General features: G+C 38.7%; 1 protein-coding gene across 2 annotated transcripts in view; it reads left to right on the forward strand.

Moving 5' to 3' along the window:
• LOC141439481 (neurotrimin-like) overlaps positions 1-15,821 on the forward strand; it is a 161,345-nt gene extending 145,524 nt beyond the window's left edge. For both annotated transcript variants that reach the window (XM_074103756.1, XM_074103757.1), the window contains 4 exons: positions 10,772-10,910; positions 13,504-13,652; positions 14,054-14,101; positions 15,438-15,821. In XM_074103756.1, the coding sequence (XP_073959857.1) occupies positions 10,772-10,910; positions 13,504-13,652; positions 14,054-14,101; positions 15,438-15,562 (461 nt within the window). In that variant the 3' untranslated portion in view covers positions 15,563-15,821. The remainder of the gene's footprint in view (positions 1-10,771; positions 10,911-13,503; positions 13,653-14,053; positions 14,102-15,437) is intronic.
• Positions 15,822-24,675: the final 8,854 nt, after the last annotated feature.

A 24,675-nucleotide genomic window follows, 5' to 3' on the forward strand; every position in this document is an offset into this window, starting at 1 on the left:
GATATGATGTAGATTTTGTTTGTATAGGAAGTCTTGAAGTTGTCTTTTGTTTTGGTTTATTCGTTCGTTCTTCAATTATGAGACTTATTGTCAATGAACGGATGAAAGGGTGAAATAGGCTAGCTGTCGCAATGAAAGTGAAAATAATTATTTAAAAAATAAACAAATAATAATAATAATACTGTAGTATGTGAATTGACCACTTTCAGTGATTCATCATCATCATCATATCAGCCGAAAGACGTCCACTGCTGGACATAGGCCCCAAGGCTCTCCACTCAGACCGGTCTTGTGCTTTTCGCGATCTTAACCAGGTCATCGCTCCATCTTGTTGGAGGCCTACCGACAGCTCGTCTCCCGGTCCGCGGACGCCATTCGAGAACCTTCTGACGCCATCGGCCATCAGTCCTGCGAGCAATGTGCCCCGCCCACTGCCACTTCAGTTTCGCAATTATTCGGGCTATGTCGGTAACCTTAGTTCTACTGCGGATATCATCATTTCTAATTCTATCCCGCAGAGAAACCCCGAGCATAGCCCTCTCCATAGCCCTTTGAGTGACTTTGAGCTTCCTCATGAGTCCCATCGTTAGCGTCCACGTCTCAGCTCCGTATGTCATCACTGGCAACACACACAGTGATTAGCGTAACACAATAGTTTACTGCTACATAAAAGCCGTGGTGGCCTAGTGGTTTGACCTATCGCCTCTCAAGCAGAGGTTCGTGGGTTCAAACCCCGGCCCGAACCTCTGAGTTTTTCGAAATTAATTTCCGGAATTATATTTGAAATTTACCACGAGCTTTGCGGTGAAGGAAAACATCGTGAGGAAATGTGCACAAACCTGCGAAGCAATTTAATGATGCGCGTGAATCCAATCCGCACTGGGTTCGCGTGGGTACTATGGCCAAAGCCCTCTTGTTCTGAGAAGAGGCCTGTGCCTAACAGTGGGACGTATATAGGCTGGGATGGAAACGCATATTGCTTGTGTCAGCGACAATCATAATGTATATAGGTAATCTAGGTTTTACTTAATGAAAAGGTGCTTTTTACGCACATCTACAACTGGCATCTCATTGACCATCACGTTCTTTTCTTATAATATTACAATACGAAAGAGTATTAGAAAGAGTACCTACGCAAAAATACATATATTAAAACTAACCTTACCAACAAAAAATCCGGAAAACTCCCGACTTTGTCACTTTAAAGTTCAATATCTCAAAAACCGATTTTGATGAAACATGTCTAAGAACTATCGCTATCAACCCTAATTTCAAATAAAAAACCGCATTTAAATCAGTTCACCCGTTTGAGAGCTACGGTGCCATATTCAGACACACATAGCGGTCAAACTTGTAACACCTCTTTTTGCGTCGGGGGTTAAAAATAGCAAAACCTCCTCTGCGCTAGTCCTATTAAATACGTAATTAATTACAATAATATGGAAGCATGATGAACACGACTCCACGTCAAAACCTAAAGCGAATTTACTGTTCAAACAGTAAATCGTATTAAGACTCTTATACTAATTTCATCTTATGATTTACTACCTTCGCCTGACGTGGGTACTGTGGGCGTAAAAGATCAAAAGACCTTATCAGAGAGTCAATATGGAGGTTAGATTACAGGTTGCGTTGTCGGGTGTACGCCATCGATGACGGTGGTATAATGAAAGTGGTGGTGCAAAGGAAAGTAGTAAGCGTTTTTAACCCCGGACGCAAAAAGGGGTGTTATAAGTTTGACCGCTATGTGCGTCTGTCTGTGGCACCGTAGCTGTTAAACGGATAGACAAATCTAAATGCGTTTTTTTTAAAGCTGGTTTTTCAGCAATGGTTTTTAGACATGTTTCATCAAAATAGATTCAGCCGTTTTTGAGATATTGATTTTTGAAGTGACAAAGTCGGGGGTTTTCCAACTTTTTGTTGGTTAGATTATGACTGGTTATTACTTTAAGGGGCTGTTTCACCATCCATTGATTAGCGTTAACCGACGGTTAAATGTGATGCCGTCTCCGTCTATTCGAACAAAACAAATAGAGACGGCATCACACCTAACCGCCCGTTAACACTAATCAATGGATGGTGAAACAGCCCCTAAAAGTACAAGCTACTCTGACACGTAATCACATTCAGCAGTTCACACTGTACTCTAAGTTTCAAGCAGTAGACAAGCAGAAATCTTACGAGTAGGCATGTATTGTGAGTGTACTCGTATATAACCTAACCAACAAAAATTTGGAAAACCTCCGACATCGTCACTTCATAGTTCAATATCTCAAAAACGGCTGAACTGATTTTGACAAAAAATGTCTAAGAACCATTGCTAAAAATCCTGCTTTCAAATAAAAAAAACCGCATTCAAATTGGTTCACCCGTTTAAGAGCTACGGTGCCACAGACAGACACACATAGCGGTCAAACTTATAACATCCCTCTTTTTGTGTCGGGGGTTAAAAATCAGGCTAACGTTATGCTGAATTGGAATCATTTTGTGACAAATTTCTTGCCTATTATTTATCTTTGTCAACTATTATCAACATTAATGACAGCTACTAGGATGTCAGTAGAAATGTTGAAAGTAAATAAATAAGGGTGCAAAAATAAAAATTATAATTTCTCCCTGGTCGGTTTATTAGTCGTTGTCAACGATGTTCCTTTAATTTGCCACAAAGCTTTTCAAGCACCTTGTATCGCCCGTGACAGATGTAATATCCAAGCACCTTTTTTTGCATGTGGCGCATGCATGAACCCTTGTTGAGTTTCTTGACGGATTCTTCTCAACATGGGTTTTTCCGAACCGGTGATAGATTTTTTCGACATTATAAAGTGCTTGTTATAGCCTAAATTGAATAAAGATATTTTGACTTTGACTTTGACTTTGAAACTGTACGAGGAGGCTACCCGACGGTCATCCCTGTGTATCACAAATAAACGTGACTTTTTTCTTTCTAAACGCCGTGAGCTTGTACCTTTGACTGCACCTTGGTCGTGATAAACCTGAATTGATCTGCCTCTTGTAGGCCATTCTTGCGTATAATTGACTCTTCCCTTTCATTGACTGCAGAATCCAACTAGTTGATAGAGCTATGTCTGCCTACACGGTGTATAGACGGTTTACTGGGCCAGGTTACGAGATGTAGCCTGGTAATGGTTTGGTTCCGATTTGAAATTGTGCTAACTATGCTATCAATGCATTAGTTATTGCCTGAAGACCGTTGGGATTTTGCACTTCTCCGGTATGAATAGTTGCCAATATTAACCAGAAATAGGAAGCTAATGGAATAACATCAAATAAACAAACCACTGCCAACATATTTCACAGATAAAAAAAGTATATTATGTCTTTAAGACGTAACAGTGGGCTCACACATGCGCAAAAACATTCGTGTATTGTACAAAAATAAATAAATTAAGAAAATTAATGAAAAAGAAACATTACGGATTGTATTCTTTAAAAAAATAATGATAATTCATTCAGACCTGAGCCATAGTCAAAACCTGATTCAAGAAGTTCAAAGTTTACTACTGGCGATTTTTTCAAAATGAGACAAACAAGTGGGTCACCTGTCAGTAAGTCAGCATGCAATGCAAAACTAGAAGATTTCAGAAGCACTACCTACCTAGAGGACTCAGGAAGATAGAATCTTATGCCAATATCGACTGTTTTACTCTCCTTGTCTGAACACAACAGCACAAGAAGTGCGACAGCAATAACGAGTAAAATGATGGTGGCGACTTTGATGGTCCCACCAACCAATAAAAATAATGGGATTGTCAACCAAGCGCTATTGTTCTTTCTAACTTCATTATGCCTCAACTTTGAGTTGAGTGTATGAACATGTCAATAAATATAAAAAAGCCAAGTGCGAGTCGGACACGCGCACCGAGGGTTCCGTACAAACCTGTAGGTAGTAACTTTAAAATTATTAAAAATATTTTTATTATATGATGTAACTACAAATTTATGGTTTTCGCAATTTTTCCTTTATATGTGCTATTTATAAGACGTTGCTTCGTAACAAATTTCATGATTTTGAGTGCACGGGAAGTACCCTGTAGGTTTTGATTCCCTTGCGAGTTTCGGAAATTTGCGGCATAAACGGCTGTATATTTTGATTGCGTTGGCTTAGAAGTCTGATTTTTTCACAGCTCCAAGGACAGTAGACCTAAGTATTTGATATAAATTTCAGCTTGAGACCTCCACGCGTTCCAGAGAAAAAGGGGCTTGACAGACGGACAGACGGACAACAAAGTGATCCCATAAGGGTTCCATTTTTTCCTTTCCAGTTTCGGAACCCTAAAAATGAGCCAATCTGCGTTTAAATCTTCGCCCAAAAACTTTTAGTAAATAAAAGCATGTATGGCTACAGATCTCGAATTAATTTGCACAGAGCGTTACGGGGATATTTATAATCTCGTTGAAACGAACGCAACGAAATCGGGGGATCCAGAGTGGAATTGGCCAATCCCGATGAGTAGGGATTTGGGATCGGTTGGCGGTTGCTGTAAGAGCCAATGCGCTGATAAAGTGGGATCGATTTTGGATCCCTAGCCAGCGAGCCGGGTGATTCGGATCCTTGCTGGGTTCTTGAGCGAAAAGCTGTTTAAAATTAGTAAGAGGGGATTCTCAGGCTAGCTTACGTTGAAACTGCAACTGAAATGGTAAAATGTCAATGTTATGATTTTGTAAAACCTGTCAAGTACGGAAGATTCCGTATCATCGTTATAACTGGCAGTATGAAGATTGACCAAAAATGCTTTATTAAAATTAAGTGGTTTTGTTTGTTTGTTGTACCTACCACAAATTATAATTATTATATCACTAATAATCAAAAAAGGTATATGTATTTTATTCGATATATCGAATATGTATATAATATATGTATCGAATTGCATGCTATGTACGAAATGTATTAATTGTAACTTACACTAATAATTAATATTCTCTTTTTTTTTTCGTGATTTTTTTAATTTTTTTTTTATTGTATAACTGTTTTTAATAAATTATTATTGTATTATTTATTAATTTGTGACATTAATATCATTTCGCTTATTGACTTAGAATTGTATGTATTTAATTTGGACTTATGTTGTTCTTGAAATAAATGATTTAATAATTTTACAGTAATAATTCAAATAATTAAATAAATTTTATAATTTACACTATTTTCAAATTAATAAATAAATATCAAATATCATGGGACACTTGACACCAATTGACCTAGTCCCAAACTAAGCAAAGCTTGTACTATGGACACTAGGCAACGGATAAACATACTTATATAGATAAATACATACTTAAATACATATTAAACATCCAAGACCCGAGAACAAACATTCGTATTATTCATACAAATATCTGCCCCGGCCGGGATTCGAACCCGGGACCTTAAGCTTCGTAGTCAGGTTCTCTAACCACTCAGCCATCCGGTCGTCGAATAATTGTCTAATCTTTTATATACCAATCGTAAAATTGAAATTATAAATTGTAATGTTTATTAATAAATCAAATCATCATCCCATCATCCCAGCCTATATACGTCCCACTGCTGGGCACAGGCCTCCTCTCAGAACAAGAGGGCTTGGGCCATAGTTCCCACGCGGGCCCAGTGCGGATTGGGAACTTCACACACACCATTGAATTGCTTCGCAGGTTTGTGCAGGTTTCCTCACGATGTTTTCCTTCACCGCATAGCTCGTGGTAAATTTCAAATGTAATTCCGCACATGAATTTCGAAAAAACTCAGAGGTGCGAGCCGGGGTCGGCGGGGGGGGCGGGGAATTACAATAAATCAAATAATTTCATTTAATTTATATTATTAAATCAATTATTATCTAGTATTTAATTATCAAATGAAATTGTGAAATTGTAAATTTATTTTGAAAGTTTAATTTTATTAAGGAATAAAAGAGGCTTGTTATTATTATTATATGTATTTATTTGAAAATGCCTATTTAAACTAAAATACAATAAGTAGAGTAGGACTTTTTTTAAAGTCTGTTATGAAGAGTTTTTGGTTATTTTATCTTTGATGTTACTAATTTCTTGTACTCTTAATAATATGTAAAAAAATTCCGCCTGCAACATCACAGCGTGTTGTTTTATTAAGATTTTTTTTAACCTTTGCTTCCTTGACGCACTCGTACGTAAATTCAAGGCAAATTGAACCGAGTTGCTCGGTTTTTCGCTTCAAGAAACACGTAGAAGGCAAAATAACATTGTCTTTAACTTACGATAGCAAAGTAATATAAAATTTACTTTATAAACTTATGTTTTCGTTGAAAAGATTGTTTTTTAACAAGACTTAAATTTAATGTATCGAAAAGCTAGTCTAGACATGCTGCAAGATTCAATATAAGATTTCATTCATAACTTATAACAAAAAAAAAGAAAACAATAATAATGAAGTTAAATAGCGATGCAGTGAATTTGTGTATTTTCTAAGGACATAACAGAAGTTACTAATTTATAACCAATATAACAGGTACGATACGCATCGATATTACGCGACGGAGATTATAATAATTATGCTAAAATGATAAAATACGGTATTTGACAACTACTTAATTTGCCATATCTTAATATTATTTTGAAAATATAGATATACAGATGATAGTGTTTAGCGAAGAGAAAATTTAAATCGGTTGAAAATTGGATTTATAGTGATTTTTTGAAAAATCTGTAGGTATACTTACCTGTCTCTTTCTCAAACGCTTTTCTCTATGCAGCAAGTATGGCGGTACTGGCGTGTGACGTCACATGCCAGTATGTCTTTCTCTGTCTAATATTGAATTTCAAACTATTATAACATTGTTATTTGTAAAGGTAGCTTAAAAATTGTTTCTCTATTCGATAACAGGCATTGTGAATTTTAATTTATAAAACATATACAAAATAGTCAAACACCGTATTGTGGCTACTTCGCACAGCGCACTGGCGGGTGAACCGTACCTGAAACTCTGATATAACGTTAAATAATTGCCTACAGCACAATATTTCACAGCACGATATACGGCCTAACTCACTCATTTTGCAGGCTACATTTAAATGGCAGCTTCTTGCACGATTAATATTCAAAGCCTTGCTCAGCCAGGAAATTGAACCACATCAACATTGCAGTAAGAGCACTGTTTTGATTTACAGCTTACGTAACCTTCGTCTCAGGTCGTTTATTGTGTCACGATTTTGGAGCATCCTGTGTATATTTTATTCGAAAATTGGACTCGATCGTGGAAAGGATTGACTTATTTATTTGTTAACAGTTGCTTTTATGACAATACGCGAATTATGGGTAAATGTCAATCTGAATGAATACTTCATATAAAACTACAAATAATTACTTGCATTTAATTTTAAGACCAACAACATTATACGTTCAAAATGGGAAAACTGGTGATACAAAATGTATGACATGAGATCTTATGTACACAGTTTTTGACTATAAATAAAATCTAATCTAATCTAAAAATAGTAGATTGTACAACAAGAGCCATTTTACCCAAGACGTTCATATAGCCACCCGAGCCGGTACGGCGAGGGTAGATAGACACGTCGAGGTTAAAATGGGTTTAATGCTCGAGTTTTACACTCTGCTATTCACTTCGATGGCGAGGAAATGAAATAGCAACAGTGGAAACAATTATTCACTTACTATGTACCTTTTATTGTTCACGCATTACTTATGATACTTATGATACTTATATAATTAGCATGTGTGGCTTGACTGTAAGTGTTTATTATGAGATTATATAAATAAATAATTTTTTTTTAGTTTTATTAATCTATTTTGATTGATTTGATTGATTTTTAGTTTTATATAATATTATTTTTTAAAATATGTAGAAACTTCTTTGTTTGTGGCTATTTACACCTGATTGCCTTGGTCTTAGACGAAGATTTAACTTTATGCACTAGAGCATAAAAAGTCGTTTTATGTCGCCTAGATCCAGCGTAAACACAAACTTTACGAGCATGAGAAGTGAAAAAGATTTTTGCAGACGAACATTAAACGCCTCATTATAGCTTATTTTGTCTGTTTATAAATATCTGCTTGTAAATATCTGCTTTGTCCATAAACAGCTCTATTTTTGTATCAAACGAGTAATTATTTGCATTATTTGATAGTATCTTTTTCTGGTTCAAAAATTACTGTACACCTAATTAAGTAACATTAAAATTTAATTTAATTTTTTAAGAGATGATGGATCAACCCTTTAAAAAATCCTTTTAGTGTAAAAAAAATGCGATATATTATGCGTTGTTGTTATTGTGATGTGTATTTTTTTTATTCCAAGGAAAACTAAGTATTCAGTCAAGCTAATCTAGTCATTTTCTGAAATATTCTGAATTTATTTTAAAACACTTATAAAATGTTAGTCCATACCATAGCCAAGTCATCTTGCCTATGATATCCAAGATACAAGCTCAGTTAGTTCAGGAATATCATCCCACGATATTTATGTTATTTATTTAAATTATCCACAAACTCTATCCTCTCTTTTAAGTCGCGCAAGTACCGTTTTATAAATAAAGATAGCCCACATTATTTATACCCCCGATTTTGGCACTTCAATGTTCAATATCTCAAAAACGGCTAAACCGATGTTGATAAAACATGTCTAAGAACCTTCGCTGGAAAACCAGCTTTTAAATATAAAAATCGCATTCAAATCGGTTCACTCGTTTAAGAGCTACGGTGCCACAGACAGACACACACTCACAGACACACATAGCGGTCAAACTTGTAACACCCCTCTTTTGCGTCGGAGTTTAAAAATTACCTGCCACGCTTCTTTTACATCCACATGTCGCGTATTTTAGAATTTACAGGTGGCAGGACCTTGTGCAAGGTCCGCCCGGATTGCTACCACCATCTTGCTCGCTAATCGTGCTTGCATTGTTGTGTTTCGGCGTGGAGAGTAAGACAGCCGGTGAAATTACTGGCTCTTGAGGTATCCCATCTTAGGCATCTAGGTTGGCATCGCATCTGCAATACCCTGGTGTTGCAGATGTTTATGGGCGGTGGTGATCTCTTACCATCAGGAGACCCACTTGCTCGTTTGCCATACAGTCGAATAAAAAAAAATCGGTTAGGTATAAATGAAAATTCTGATGACAATTAGGAACTTGGTCCATATTTGTACTCTTTTTGTCAGCTGTGCAGCATTAAGTCTAGAGAACAATTAATGCATAGGTACCATTTCTCAATGAAACCGACTGCGATATAATATGACGCTCGCCAAAGTCCCTAAAGAAGTAAAAGTCAGCACCGCCAGTTGATAGTTTACACACGAAATACAATTTACAATGTCTATTATTATCACAATTTATATTTATTTGAAAAACAGCTGTATAAAACCACACTAGTTATACCTAAAAACCGGCCAAGAGCGTGTCGGACACGCCCGAAATAGGGTTCCGTAGCCATTACGAAAAAATTAAGTAATATTTTTCTAAGGATTTCGTATTTTGTACGGAATATTCTATTCTTAAACTACTAATAATAATGATAATAATAATAATTTATTTATTTATCAGACAACATAGATCCATTCATTTGTTAGTAACACACTTTAAAACTAAGTTAGTTCTGTTTAAAAATTAATATTAAATGTCAAATACATAAAATTTGAGTATATATCAAATACATAATAATATATACTTACTAATTAATAAAATTTCAGAGCAATGAAAGTGAAAGAGGAGATATTTCGTAGTCGACCTTAATGATAATTTCAAACTTAGCCATAAGCCTTTTCCTTTCAATATAACTTCGTTCTAATAAAATATTAATAAGATTTATCTTCCTTGTCAATTTAACTTGTTTGTATTAGTATTCTCAAACTGCCAGTGACTGTATTAACGGCGGTGTTTAAACAAAGCCTAACTTTCGGTTAAAATTTAAATTAAGCTTAAATTAAACTAAACAGTGTCTTATTCTGGGAATTTTAATCTAAAACGTGACGCAAGTCGTCTGACAGGGAGATAATGAAATTCACTGTTTCTATTAATTAATACTTTCACAGACAATTTTCAATAAACACTACTGAGGAATCTGCAGTAATCTCCTATTAAATAATATGTTCAGCTACTGAATTGTGATGAGGTATTTACTGTTCGTAAATACCTAATACCCTAATACGTAAAAGTTCCAATTGGTTATTACATCGGCGACCAAGCTCGTGTACAGTACCCGGCCATAAAGATTGCACATCGGTCTTTGGAAAGAGACTCGGCTGATTTTGGCTTCGTAGAGCATTGTCACACACTACTTATGTGACGTTTGTCAGTCGTTGTACAGGTACAATAGAGTACAGATGCATTTTTATGAAAATAATATAATAAGGAGTTGTTGAAACCCCCTAAAACTCTAAATTGTGCGATGGCATCTTTAGCAAAAAGAGGGAACTATCCTTTTTCTAGTAGTTGCAACAGCTCTCTACTCGTATAGATGTCTGAAGTTTACATGTCATTAATTTGACATAAACTAATTAAGTCCATAAAAGTGCAGTATTTATTTGATATAAAACGTCACTTAATAAATACGATGATTGATGGACGGTCGCTAGTGTTCGGAAATCGTCGTGAACAGCCAATTGTCTTTTTCCGAACGCCAACGTGCAATTCTTATCGCCGTTTACTGTAATATGATAATAGCCCTTACCACGCCTCTACATTTAAAGTGGGGATGTTTTTTTTCTAGAAGTAATAGTCGATCAAAACTAAATCGAATATTTTCCGGATATTCTTTTAATGTATTTTTCTTTTTTGCCAGTTTCTCCGACGGTCATCGTTCCAAATCAGCTTCTAGGAGCTCCACTCGGCACAGATGTCGTGTTGGAATGTACAGTGGAAGCCTACCCCAATACCATCAACTACTGGTTAAAGAACAGAGGAGAAATGCTGCTGGATGGGTACGTTTCCTTTACCTTTTTATAAGAAAATCAATGAGCTAAAAGTAGTTACTTTGCTCTCTCGCGACCTTATGATAGCCACGTCTATGCAACCGTATACCTTTACTTGCCCGAATTTTATTTGCCCGAATTTCACTTGCCATACCAATGTTTGCCATAAAATATATAGAATCGTTCTTTTTCAGCATTTTTGAAAATGTCATCTTATAGAATGCAGTAGGTTAGGTTAGGTTAGTTTAATATCAACTCTATGGAAGCCATGGAAGAGGCCTACGTCAAGCAGTGGACTGCTGTAGGCTGATGATGATAAAAATGATTTTAACTATTATAATCAACTACTTCTATGCCAAATTTGAAGTCTCTGATAATTATAGTTACGGAAAGTATTAATTGAAAAAAATATATGAATCCCATTTATACGCTATCCCGTGGGAATTTCGAAAAATCCTGAAAACAGTTTTTAGCTGTTAGTATTATCTATTTGCATTCCAAATTTGAAGTTTCTAATAATTATAGTTACGGAAATAGGGCCATTTTGAATTGAAAATATAAATCCCATTTATTCCCTATCCCGTGGGAATTTCGAAAAATCCTTTCTTAGTGCGCGTCTACAGTCTACACATATCAAGCAATATATTATTATATTCCAAATTTCAAGTTTATAGGCCTAGCGGTTTGGGCTGTGCGTTGATCTATAAGTCAGTCAGTCAGTTTCTTCTTTTATATATATATATAGATATACATACTTAAATACATATTAAACATCCAAGACCCGAGAACAAACATTCGTATTATTCATACAAATATCTCCCCGGCCGGGAATCGAAACCGGGACCTCAAGCTTTGTAGTCAGGTTCTCTAACCACTTAGCCATCCGGTCGGTCAAAATATGTTGATTCAAACTATTGACCCTTTATATTGACCGATTTCAACACTCATCAACCTATTGTTTCATCGACTGAATCATTTCCTGAATCTTCATGTCTGACCATTATCTTCCAACTGGAACTTGCAATAGGGTCTTTTGTACTATTGTTCCTGTTGCGCTATTATATTGAGCTATTCATTGATTCTGATTGATTCGCAGTAAGCGCTGCAAATGAAACAGTGATTGCAACGATTAGATGGGGATTACAGTATTGTCTGTTAGGCTTAAAGAGTCGAAGTGAAATTAATGCATTCAGTGATTAATTTTAATCAATACAATACAATCAGATAAGGGAGAAAGTCGGCCTCGCGTCGTATCAAGAGGTCAAGAGGATAGCTCAAAGGAAGGATGTGTGGAAGATACTCCACCGACAAGAGTATAACTCTTAAGTTAAAGAAGAAGTAGACAATATTTATTTGTGTTTATTGGAGTGGTGGACTTGAAAAGTCCACAAAATAAACACGAATAAATCTTGTAAGTTGATGATGAATATGGAACTCAGCAAAGTCACCTTATTCATTTATTGACGACCGGATAGCCAAGTGGTTAGAGAACCTGACTACGAAGCTTGAAGTCCCGGGTTCGATTCCCGTCCGAGGCAGATATTTGGGTGAATAATAGGAATGTTTGTTCTCGGGTCTTGGATGTTTAGTTATGTATTTATCTATATTTGATCCACGTTACTTTTATTATCACAAATTAGAAGACACAGCGTTAGCTGGCCTCCCACTAGGTGGACTGACAATAACCCGAGCATCGCCTGTAACCGGTGTAATGCCCGCAGACGCTACGATAGTTCTTCGATTAGACTGCACCGTTCGATTGGTCTGATTTATCCTACGCCACATACAGCTACAGTTGGCCGTACCGATTTTCGTTTTAATTCCTATAGCAACTGACGACGTAATAGCGGTTGTGGGGCTAATTATATTCCTAATCCATTCTTTCCGATTTATCTAAGTATTTGACTTTTGTTACTGTTGCGTTCGACGGTAGTCCCACCAATCTTAATTTGATTGCTTAATAACGACATCTCTTGTCCGGGTGAGCGGTTAGTTCCAATGGGGTGCTGAAAGTTTTTCGATGAGGGCTACAGCATAGATGTCGCTAGTGTCGCTGCTTAAGTGACTAATAAGATTATCAAACAAGCTGAGATATGTGGTGCATAGGAGAAATTCGTGCCGGTATCACTGTCCAGTGTTGGGTAGTGGTATAAGCACGTGGCACGGAATGCCGAGGACCTGGGTGGGTTCGATTCCCAGCGCTGGTCTTATTTTTCTGGTTTTTCTATGCATCTATATTTCAGTTTGTATTTTCGATATGGGTTTTATGACCGTAAAAGCAACAAAAAATTCGGAATTGAAAAAAAATACAAAACAATTTCAAAAAACCAATCTTAATTCGACGGTAGTGTTAAAAAATCGTACAAAACTGCACAGTTTTTTCACATACACGATGCTACGAGTATAAACGGTAGTAACCGAACCGTGCAGTCTGATCGTTCGAATTTTTCGTAGCTTCTGTAGGTCCTTTACTCGTAAGTTGTAGTTAACAGTGCTGTTTTTGAGGAAGCGTTTGTCCAACAGTGATAATCTTCCGGCTGATGAGGACTGCAATTGAAACCGAAGGAGAAAATATTGATTATTAAATGATGTTTGTTCACAGGCCTAAGTACATCATTAGTGAAGACAGATCCCTTTACAAAGTGGTAATGAAACTGACGATTCGTCAGTTTGCCAGCAGTGACATCGGCACCTATAACTGCGTCAGTACCAACTCGCTGGGCAAAAGCGAGGGAACACTTAGACTCTACGGTGAGTGGCAACTATAGCCATTTAAAAGTATTCCATCTTCTTTTCTCTAGCCTACTACAGTACTAATTAATTGGAGTAGACTTCTTCAAGTTTCTCTATTTCTCCCTGTCCTGAGCAGTGAGGGTCCAGTATGTACCCTCCACTTTTTCAATATCATCGTTACACCTCGTTTATAGCCCTTCTCTTCTTTAACGGGCCCATGGACTCTCTCATGGAATCTAGTAGGCATTTGTACCAAAATCCATTTCCATTTATTGATTCTTGCCACCCTAAGACCAATGTCAGTGACTTTACTCGGTGCAGTTTACAGTAAGCCAGCTTCAGATGCTATTATAGTAAACATTTAATTTAAGAAAATCCTGTATCAAACAAATAACCGTACAACTTGAACTTCTTTGCAGAAATCAAACTGTATCCTAGCTCGCAGTCTTCTGAAGTCAACGTTGGCGGTAAGCAATCAGAAAGCAATGCACTAGTTTTCAAATTTATAAAGTTTATCGGTACTAGACGGTGATAGTGCGACAGTTATTACGTTAGATCTCCAGGAGCGTTCAACTCGATATTTCAACTTCGTTTCGTCGTGTCTTGAAACGATTGATAAAGGGTGTTTAAAAATTAATTCACAATTGAATACTTCAGCTGGTAGTTAGGGATAGTTTGACTGAACACCCCGTATTTTTTTGTCTGAAATTATGACTTTACGTGGTATACTGATACTCCTTTATTGGTAATATCATTATTACGACAGTTTGTTAAGTTCTTCATTATGAGTCGTCTTTAAAAAAACTCTAACGATAGAGCCGAAATAATTGCTTCGAGCAACTTGATTATACTTATAATTTCAGGAATGATTTGTCAACCACAGTCAAAAAACTCCTGAAAACATTAATAGGGGTGGTCTGTTAACTGTAACTTACACGTCTTCTTTTAATCTAAGTGTTGTCTTCAAAACGGTGTATATTTACGATAACCATAAAAAGGGAGCGCCATAATTCGCATACTCTTCGCTAGACATACCGTAATTTTTGTCCGAATCATCGTTTGTCATAATTTTTTTCCCACTGAAACCTTACAGTTTACTGAAATTTTTAAATGGTCAACCTATAGAAAACAATAGGTTTGGTTAGGTTTGTTTTCATAACAATTCTGAACAATTATTGGATTCAGAGAAAAAAGAGTTATGACAAACGATCGTTCTGACAAACAACATTCGGACTTCCAATAAGTATGCGAGCCGATATGGACCCCTGTATAAGCGCAACGTGATTGACGAAGTGGCAGACTACGATCATATTATACTCGTAGGTGATCTTAGACCTTTTTTGCAACAATAGACGTGAGTTGTTCGAATTTACCTCTGAAAATATTAGATTAAGGGGCTGTTTCACCATCCATTGATTAGTGTTAACTGACGGTTAAATGAAATGCCGTCTCCGTCTATTCGAACAAAACAAATAGAGACGGCATCACATTTAACCGTCAGTTAACACTAATCAATGGATGGTGAAACAGCCCCTAAATGGAAAAGTCAACTCACGTCAGAAGTATTGACACTGACCTCTCAGACATAAGAAAGCTGAGCACGAAAAAAAGTCTTCTGTGCTGGCAACTCTGGCTTCATGTATGCAGATCGATCTAGAAACAGTTCTGTATACACGATGCGAAAATTGCTAGCTTTAGCACAAGTTTGCCAACATACCATGAAAAACAAGCCAAGTGTATATAGGTACCTATTTTATCTGGTTCAGCTTTATACTACATTGGAGATTATCTTTTTTTGCGCAGGTCTGATGGAAGGGGGAGGAGTGAAGATGCAGGGTGGAAGTGGTTTTGCAAATCAAGTGTTTGTATCAAGAAATGTGGTATTATACACTGTTTTAATCTTAGTGTTAGTCAATAATTTAGTTTAATTGTACATACAATTAAACGTTGAGTTAGGATAATGTTATAAATAAAAATGTCGACCTTTTGAAGATTGTACTACTGTCGAATCTTTTTACTTGTTGAAGTATCACACTGTTACAATATTATAATTATAATGATAAAATGAGCAGGATTTAAAAATAGAAACTAAGTGTTAATTTGGAACGAATTTGCTCAAATTGAAAATAAATTGTATTAACTTATGCTTATTTGGAATTTACTACATGCTCAATAATTATTATTTACTTTGTTTTCAATAATGTCAATTTCAATAAAAGATGTAATAAAAAAATATATTTTTATTTCAACAACCTGTATTTATATAGATTAATCTGTCATTAAAAAAAATTAAACACTTTACTGTTTGCGGTATTTTGGAAACTTTTATGAAAATACAAGACAATCTGACGTTACCTTTTCGACAAGTTTTTTTTTGACTACCGGATAGCCAAGTGGTTAGTGAATCTGACTACGAGCTCCCGATTCCCGGCTGGGGCAGATATTTGTATGAATAATACGAATGTTTGTTCTCGGGCCTTGGATGTTCAATATGTATTTTAAGTATGTATTTATCTATATAAGTATGTTTATCCGTTGCCTAATATCCATAGTACAAGCTTTGCTTAGTTTGGGACTAGGCGTGAAGTGTCCCATGATATTGACTTATTTTTTTATTATTTTATTTATTCTAGTTAAAGCCGTGGTGGCCTAGTGGTTTGACATATCGCGTCTCAAGCAGAGGGTCGTGGGTTCGAACCCCGGCCCGCACCTCTGAGTTTTTCGGAATTCATGTGCGGAATTACATTTGAAATTTACCACGAGCTTTGCGGTGAAGGAAAACATCGTGAGGAAACCTGCACAACCTGCGAAGCGATTCAATGCTGCGTGCGAAGTTCCCAATGGCCCAACTGGGCCCGCGTGGGAACTATGGCCCAAGCCCTCTTGTTCTGAGAGGAGGCCTGTGCCCAGCAGTGGGACGTATATAGGCTGGGATGATGATGATGATGATGAAGTTAAAATAGAAGACAAAAAAGGAGGGGCTGTAGCGATGACGCCATAGGCACATTCACCATCTCTTTCTACCCTCGTCTTAAACCATGTGACAGAAAGAAGTGGTGAACACTTGTAATTCTGAGTGTGTTAGTCAATCAAGGCCTCGGGGATCTGTTTGTAGCTTTGAGTATTTATCTAGATAAATACTCAAAGGTTTGTAGGTAGTTTTCGCTGCTAAGTATTACTTAAAAAGGGCATCAAAAGATTTATTTTGTGTTTATTTTGCAAAATATATATTTAATTGAGTCTCAAAACTGTGTGAACACTATAAAGTTTTTACTCGCACGCAAAACTCAATATTTGAATGAGACAACTTTACTTTTTGAACTACTAAATCACCGCAACTTGTCAAACATTCGCCGAATTCATCGCGTGTATGAACAATCTCTGAGCAAATAGGTATTTTGGATAGATTTTTTTTTTATTATTTAGACAGGGAGGCTAACGAGCATGCGAGTCATCTGATAAGAATAAGTATCAACTAAAATTGTTTTTTTTTTGGAATCTTTTTGTATGTTTTATTTAAATTCCAAATTTTTGTGACTTTTACGGGTTTTTATTGGTTAAAAAAAAACAATCTTAATTTGATTGCTTAATAACGACATCTCTTGTCCGGGTGAGCGGTTAGTTCCAATGGGGTGCTGAAAGTTTCTCGGTGAGGGCTACAGCATAGAGCTCTAGTGTCGCTGCTTAAGTGACTAAATAAGAAAACAAACAAGCTGAGATATGTGGTGCATAGGAGAAATTCGTGTCTGTATCACTGTCAGTAGTGGTGTAGTGGTATAGCACGTGGCACGGAATGCCGAGGACCTGGGTTCGATTCCCAGCGCTGGTCTTATTTTTCTGGTTTTTCTATGCATCTATATTTCAGTTTGTATTTTCGATAAGTATAAACTACTCAAGGAGTCATTAGTCCGTTGCCAGCCTTTGAATTTGGCTGTTGATGGCTGATAAGCGCAATACCTTTGGCATCGCATTGGTAGGTATGATCTTTGTTCAGAATTTCTAAATAAATAAGTTGTGACTTACGAGTATAGACATTATTATTATTATATTTAACCTATAACTGTGTCTCGCTGCTGGGCAAAAGCCCTCTCCTCTTGACTTCCACATCTCCCTATCCAGAGCTATATTTGCCCACTCAGTTCCGCGTCCAGGTCATCTCCCCATCTCCGCCTCGGTCTGCCTTCCATCGGTGCATGTCATGCGGTACCCACCACGTGGCTTGGTGCGGCCATCTTTGTGGGTGCATCCGGCAGACATGCCCGGTCGCTTTTTCAACATCATAGTATAGACATGGTAAATGGTATTTTATATGTAAACAATGTGAAGCCGTGGTGGCCTAGTGGTTTGACCTATCGCCTCTCAAGCAGAGGGTCGTGGGTTCAAACCCCGGCTCGCACCTCTGAGTTTTTCGAAATTCATGTGCGGAGTTACATTTGAAATTTACCACGAGCTTTGCGGTGAAGGAAAACATCGTGAGGAAACCTGCACAAACCTGCGAAGCAATTCAATGGTGTGTGTGAAGTTCCCAATCCGCACTGGGCCCGCGTGGGAACTATGGCCCAAGCCCTCTTGTTCTGAGAGGAGGCCTGTGCCCAGCAGTGGGACGTATATAGGCTGGGATGATGATGATATGTAAACAATAACAGACTTTGCGGTTTACGGACTCTGGCGAGCGTCATTATATCGAAGTCAGTTGATCATTCTCTAAACTTAATGCTGCACCGAAGAACAAATAAACCACTGCCTTGAGTCACCTAATTCTTAGGTTTTATTTAACAATCTATGACAATTTATTCGCAGCAGGTACAAAATAGGAAAGTCCTCATATTGGCCTAAATCTATAAAATGGACGCCACATGTATTTTTTATCGCAAGCGATAATTCTTAAGTACATCGTAGAGCTACTTTAGTACCGCGTGTAAAAGTTTCGGTTTAGTGAGAGTAAAAGTATTTTATTTTACTGATAACCATGGAAGTTGAAAATTTATTTATTTGTTAAAAAAAAAAACATTTTTGAACTCGTAAAACGTTCGAAACGAGTTAAGTTTGTGGTAATTAGGTCTGACTAAGTGATTTGTGTGGAAGTATAAGAGGGCGCATTTCTTGCATTAAAACACACCAGAACTGAGCGACTAAATAAACTAAATCGGTAGGTCTGTGGTCGCCCTAAAACTTATTAGTATTACAAGCGTGGGATAAACAGAGTTATTTTTACATTTATTATATTAGTAAAGGAAGCCGTGGTGGCCAAGTGGTTTGACCTGGGGTTATATTTGAAATTTACCACGATCTTTACGGTGAAGGAAAACATCGTGAGGAAACCTGCACAACCCTGCGAAGCAATTCAATGGTATACGTGTGAAGTTCCCAAATCGCACTGAAAAGGATCATTGATCGGATTCTTAACGTCTGCGTTTAGCTTTGCTTCAATTAAGCGTTAAAGCTATTTAACAGAGTTCTATACGGATTCTACGAGGTTTATGCCATTATTGTTTCTTCCTATTCGCGATTCTGCACAAAATAAATTCCACACAGCTGAATTTGATCACATGCGTAATGCTTCACAGTCATTATTTCTACGCAGTCTTGTTTCTTCCTATTCGCGATTCTGGACAATATGAATTCCACACAACTGAATTTAATCACATACTAATGATTCACAGTCATTATTTCTACGCAATCTTGTTTCTTCCTATTCGCGATTCTGCACAATATTAATTCCACACAACTTAATTTACTCACATGCGTTATACTTCACGATACTATCTTTATCTTTTATTCTATCTATTTTCTATGATATCTTGTTTCTTCCTAGTCGCGTTTATAAATAAAAAAAAAAAACAGACTGCGTGAGTCGCTTTTCCCGCGGTAAAAATTATCATGGTCGCGAGCTTTAAGGTCGTTTGTCACGGTCAGCTAGGCACTACAGCGCCAGTAGATGACGTTAGTGTGCAAATTCCTCGTATTTTATTTTTTTTTGGAATGAAATCGTGGATATTTTTATAAAATAATGTACATACCGCCAATAGCGTGAAATTTGTGATATATCGTACCAAGTTTCAGATGTATTTTAATTTAGAAAATACTTTCACTTGATCGCTGCAGTTTCGACTGAGATATTTTCGCACACATGCTTGTAATTTGTTGTAAACAGAAGTCTTTGTTAATTTCGCTCTCATGATCAAAGAGCAGATTGGCCTAGTTGCATAAGGCTAGAGTTTACCCTACCCACAGCTTAGGAAGTTCGGGTTCAAACCCGTTGTAAGATTTAGTTTTTTTTTGTTTTTTTTTTATTGTTCTTAGTTAATGATGTTAATATTTTTTGAAATGTGTAGCTAAAAATTTATAAGACCTAATTTAGGCACAAACATTTTTTTTTTAAATTTTAGGTAAATCTGAATATGCACAGCACAACTACAGTAAGTACTATGAGACTTATAATTCCTCACATCCACTCAAGGGTTGCTTAATAGAGATCCCTTCGAGGGATAAGTTCGCCTTTACAAAGTCAAGGAAACCGAATCACGTACCAGAGTGGAACCCAAGTGGAACCTTTTCATATTCAATTGCGCTGTGATTTCTTTGGCAGGTGTATGGGATGTCAACATGACATTAGTAGCACATAGGTTCCATCCTGGTACGTGACTCAGTTTCCTGGACCGTAACTCAACGATTGTTTATTTATTTTTTATTTACAATACAGTTTACATACTATGAGATAATTAATTAGTCATAATCATTATCCCTATACATACCTACATACACAGGCCTCCTCTCACAATGAAGGCTTGGGCGTTATTTTCAACGCAGGCCCATTGTGAATTGAAATATAGCGCACACCATTAATTATTTAGCAGGTGTCTTTACGTTTCTTCACGATATTTTGCTTCAACGAAAAACACGTGAAAATATGAAATTAGACTTGTTTATTTTTATTTCAAATTTAATTGATTGGGTAGTAATCGAAGGCTCTATTGAACAACAAATAAAAAAGTCCATCACTAAGTCAGTTTTTATTTTATTTATTTAAATCAGTCAATTAAATTAGCCCACATACAACCACTGCTGAGTGCCTCTTGCATTTTCACTCCACTTTTTCAGTCTTGTGCCAGTCTCAATACACAGCTTACCAGCCAACAATGTATGTTGTGGTTTAGTATCACATATATTAAAACTACATTTAACACATTAGGTAAATTGTATTTCTGAGATCCTTTAACTACTGATTAAGTACAAGTCTTTAGTTTCGGAAAGTGTTAGTGTTCTCAGCTTGCGAGCCGGCGAGCGAGAGACGTCAAATCGGAAAACATCATGGCGGCCGCCCGCGCGTAGTGCGGTGCGGCTTCCGGCTAGGGATGAGCCGTGCCAACATTAGAGTTCGCCTACAATCGCCACAATACTCCCCCCCTTAATAAAGATAAAAGAAGAGAAGGTAGGTTGCCAGTATGGTTAAGAAGTTATAAGTTTAGTTTATTGGGGAATTTAACCCGACGACCTGCCCTGGTAGTTTGAGTTGTTGAAGGTGTGAAGATAGGTGGACCTACAGGTGAGTTCGGTGGTGTAGCAACAACCGGAGGTGGAACAGCAGCTGGAGTAGCAGGGGCAGGTGCAGACACAGGTAAGTCGTTATTTTCAGGTGAGGTGGCGTTGGTTGGTGTGGAATCCGATTCAAGGTATGCTGGCTTGATGTTATTGATTGATACAACACGCGGAGTACCGTTTATGATAACTGTAAAGAATTTATCTTCTTTCTTCGTGACGCGGTATGGACCTTCGTATGGGCATTGTAGACCAACTTTGTTAAATTTTTTGATAAAGACATGAGTTGCTGTTCTCAGGTCCTTATGCATGAATATGGATGGCTTCGCGTGTGAAGATGTGGGGATTGGAGCAAGGCGATGGAATGCTGATCTTAGTGAAGACACGAAGGTTATTTCTGATGGAACTGTTGATGGTTGAGGTGATATGAATTCTCCCGGTAGTCTGATGTTCTGACCAAATATCATTTCTGCTGGTGTAGCGTCTATGTCTTCTTTGTAAACAGCGCGGAGGCCCATCATGACCACAGGTAGGTCGTCTGACCATGAAACATTATTGTGACATTTCAGAGCGGCTTTAAGCTGTCTGTGGAGGCGTTCGACTAATCCATTTGAAGATGGATGGTAGGCAGTGGTGTGGATGTGCTGGAAACCACACAGTCGAGACAGGGATGAGAAGAGCTCGGATTGGAACTGTCGGCCTTGATCTGTGGTTATCCGAAGTGGTATACCATATCGGCATATCCATCCGGAGAACAATTTGTGTGCAACAGTCTCTGCTTCTATGTTTCGTATTGGGTATACTTCCGGCAGTCTTGAGAATCGATCCACGACTGTCAGGAGGTATCTGTAGTCGCGGGATGGAGGCAGCGGTCCTACTAGGTCGACGTGGATGTGGTCGAACCTGGTGTTCGGTAGGGCAAATGTTCCAGGTGGTGGGACGTTGTGACGGTTGATCTTGGCTGCTTGGCATGCGAGGCAGGAACGCGTCCATGTTGTGCAATCTTTGTTTATTCCTGGCCAGATGTATTTGTCCGACAGCAACTTCGATGTCGCTCTGATGCCGGGGTGCGCAAGACCATGTAATGCGTTGAAGACCTGTGCTCTGAGTGGTGCAGGTACATACGGTCTGACTGAGGTGGTAGAAATGTCGCAGTAGATGTGAATGCCAGAATCTGGGATGTAGACTCTCTTAAGTTGTAGGGCGGTCTGGCAGTCTGGGCGAAGGAGCTGCTGGAGCTCATCATCTGATTCCTGTGCAGCAGCCAGTTCACGTGGGCTCACTGGCTTGCTGATCGATTCTACCCTTGAGAGGGCATCGGCGACAATGTTGTTTCGGCCACTGATGTGTTTGATATCGGTCGTGAATTGGGCAATAAATTCAAGGTGACGAAATTGGCGGGGAGTGCACTTCTCAGGTTTTTGTTGAAACGCAAACGTGAGTGGACGATGGTCAGTGAAGACCGTGAAATGTCTTCCTTCTAGCCAGTGTCGGAAATGGTGGATTGCTTGGTATATTGCTAGGAGCTCTTTGTCATAGGCGCTGTATCTTGATTGCGCGGAAGTCATCTTTTTAGAGAAAAAGGCGATGGGCTCCCAGTCGTTGTTTGTCTTTTGGTGAAGTGCGGCTCCCATGGCAGTATCAGAGGCGTCTGTGAAAAGTGCTAGTTCACAATTTTGCCTTGGGTGCGTGAGTCTGGTGGCACGCGCCAGGCTTTGTCTGCAGGATTCAAAAGCGGCATCTGCTTCTGGTGTCCACGGGACGGGGTCGTTACCTTTGACGCCATTTTTGAGCAAATTGTGGAGAGGTGCTTGCGTTTCAGCGGCGTTTTTAATGAAACGCCGGTAGAAATTTAAAACGCCTAAGAATCTGCGTAGTGCTTTTACGGAGGACGGTTTGGTGTATTGTTGAATGACTTCGATCATGGATGAGGGTGGTTCAATGCCTGATGCTGAAACTTTGTAGCCTAAAAACTCCAGTTCTGGTTGGCCAAATAAGCACTTAGAATGGTTTATAATGACACCATATTCTTGAAGTTTTTGGAAGAGGCATTTAAGGTGTTCCATGTGTTGCGATTCGTCTGAAGATGCTACCAGAATGTCGTCAAGATATGGGAATGCGAATGGCAAGTCTCTGGTGATCTCATCGACAAATCTCTGAAAGGTCTGGGCGGCGTTGCGTAAACCAAACGGCATTTTGACGAATTCGAAGAGGCCGAAAGGTGTAATGACGGCGGTCTTCGGAATATCGTCTTCATGGACAGGACGGTGATAAAATGCGTTGACCAGGTCTATTTTGCTAAAGATGGTGGCGCCTTGGAGCGACAGTCCAAAGTCCTCGATATGGCGTAGGGGGTAGCGGTCGGGCAGCGTGCGCGCGTTGAGGGCACGGTAGTCGCCACAGGGTCGCCATCCCCCAGACTTCTTCGCTACCATATGTATTGGGGATGCCCAGGGACTGTCGCTAGGTCTGATTATTCCTTCTTGGAGCAGCTCTTGGAATTTGTCCCGCGCTACTTTGAGCTTCTCAGGTGGGAGACGTCGTGCTCTACAAGCGGTAGGTGGTCCAGGTGTGGTGCGTATGTGGTGCTCTGTCCTGTGTGTGGCCTCACCTATACTCGAGGTTGGCCGGGTGATACGTGGAAACTTCGCGAGCAGCTGGTGATAGGCAGTTGTCCCTACGACCGTACGCACTGAAGGTGTGGTGTCGTCGGCAGCGGGTAGGGCGTTGGCAATGAACCCTGTTGTAGGATCGATCAGTCGTCTGTTTTTTAGATCGACCAAGAGGCCGTAGTGTGTTAGGAGGTCAGCCCCTATAATTGGTTTGTTCACATCTGCTATTATAAAAGGCCACTCATAGTTGCGTCGGAGCCCTATGGTCAGCTTAATATTTAACTGACCGTAGGTCTTGATTGAGGATGAGTTGGCAGCAAACAGCTCGTATTCCGAAGGCTTGCGGCGACGGTTTAGGTAGGCGTGTGGGAACACGCAGACGTCGGAGCCTGTGTCAATGAGGTATTGTCTCTTTGTTAAGCTGTCAGTGACGAAAAGGCGGTGAGGTACTGGGTCTGGAGTAGGGTTGTGTACCGCCTGTAGCAACCCTACTGCTGGTTTCCCTGGTAGGCACATGGTTTCTCGCACTTTCGTGCGTTATCGCCGTAGTTGTTGTGATAAAAACAAAAATTTGGGTTGAAGTTCGAAACGCGTTTGCGGCTTTGCGAGCGCGCGCGGGCTCTTGACCGATTTCTATTTTGACGCGGGTATTGATGTGGAGGACGGGTAGTGAGAGAAGTCACCAATCTAGTTAATTCGTTGATCTGGGCCTGCATTTCATTAATGCGCATCTCCATAGGGGACATCGTAGCCGTTGGCATGGGTGCCATAGCGGCATTTACTTGGTGTACTTGCTGTGTTGGTTGGGTGATGTCGTGTAACCTGTCTGCGAGGTCTCCGAGGCTCTCTAGACTCTGGTTGGGTGGTTGGGCAATTAGTATTTGCTGGGT

This window comes from Choristoneura fumiferana, chromosome 21, assembly GCF_025370935.1.
Source record: "Choristoneura fumiferana chromosome 21, NRCan_CFum_1, whole genome shotgun sequence".
Lineage (NCBI taxonomy): Eukaryota > Metazoa > Arthropoda > Insecta > Lepidoptera > Tortricidae > Choristoneura > Choristoneura fumiferana.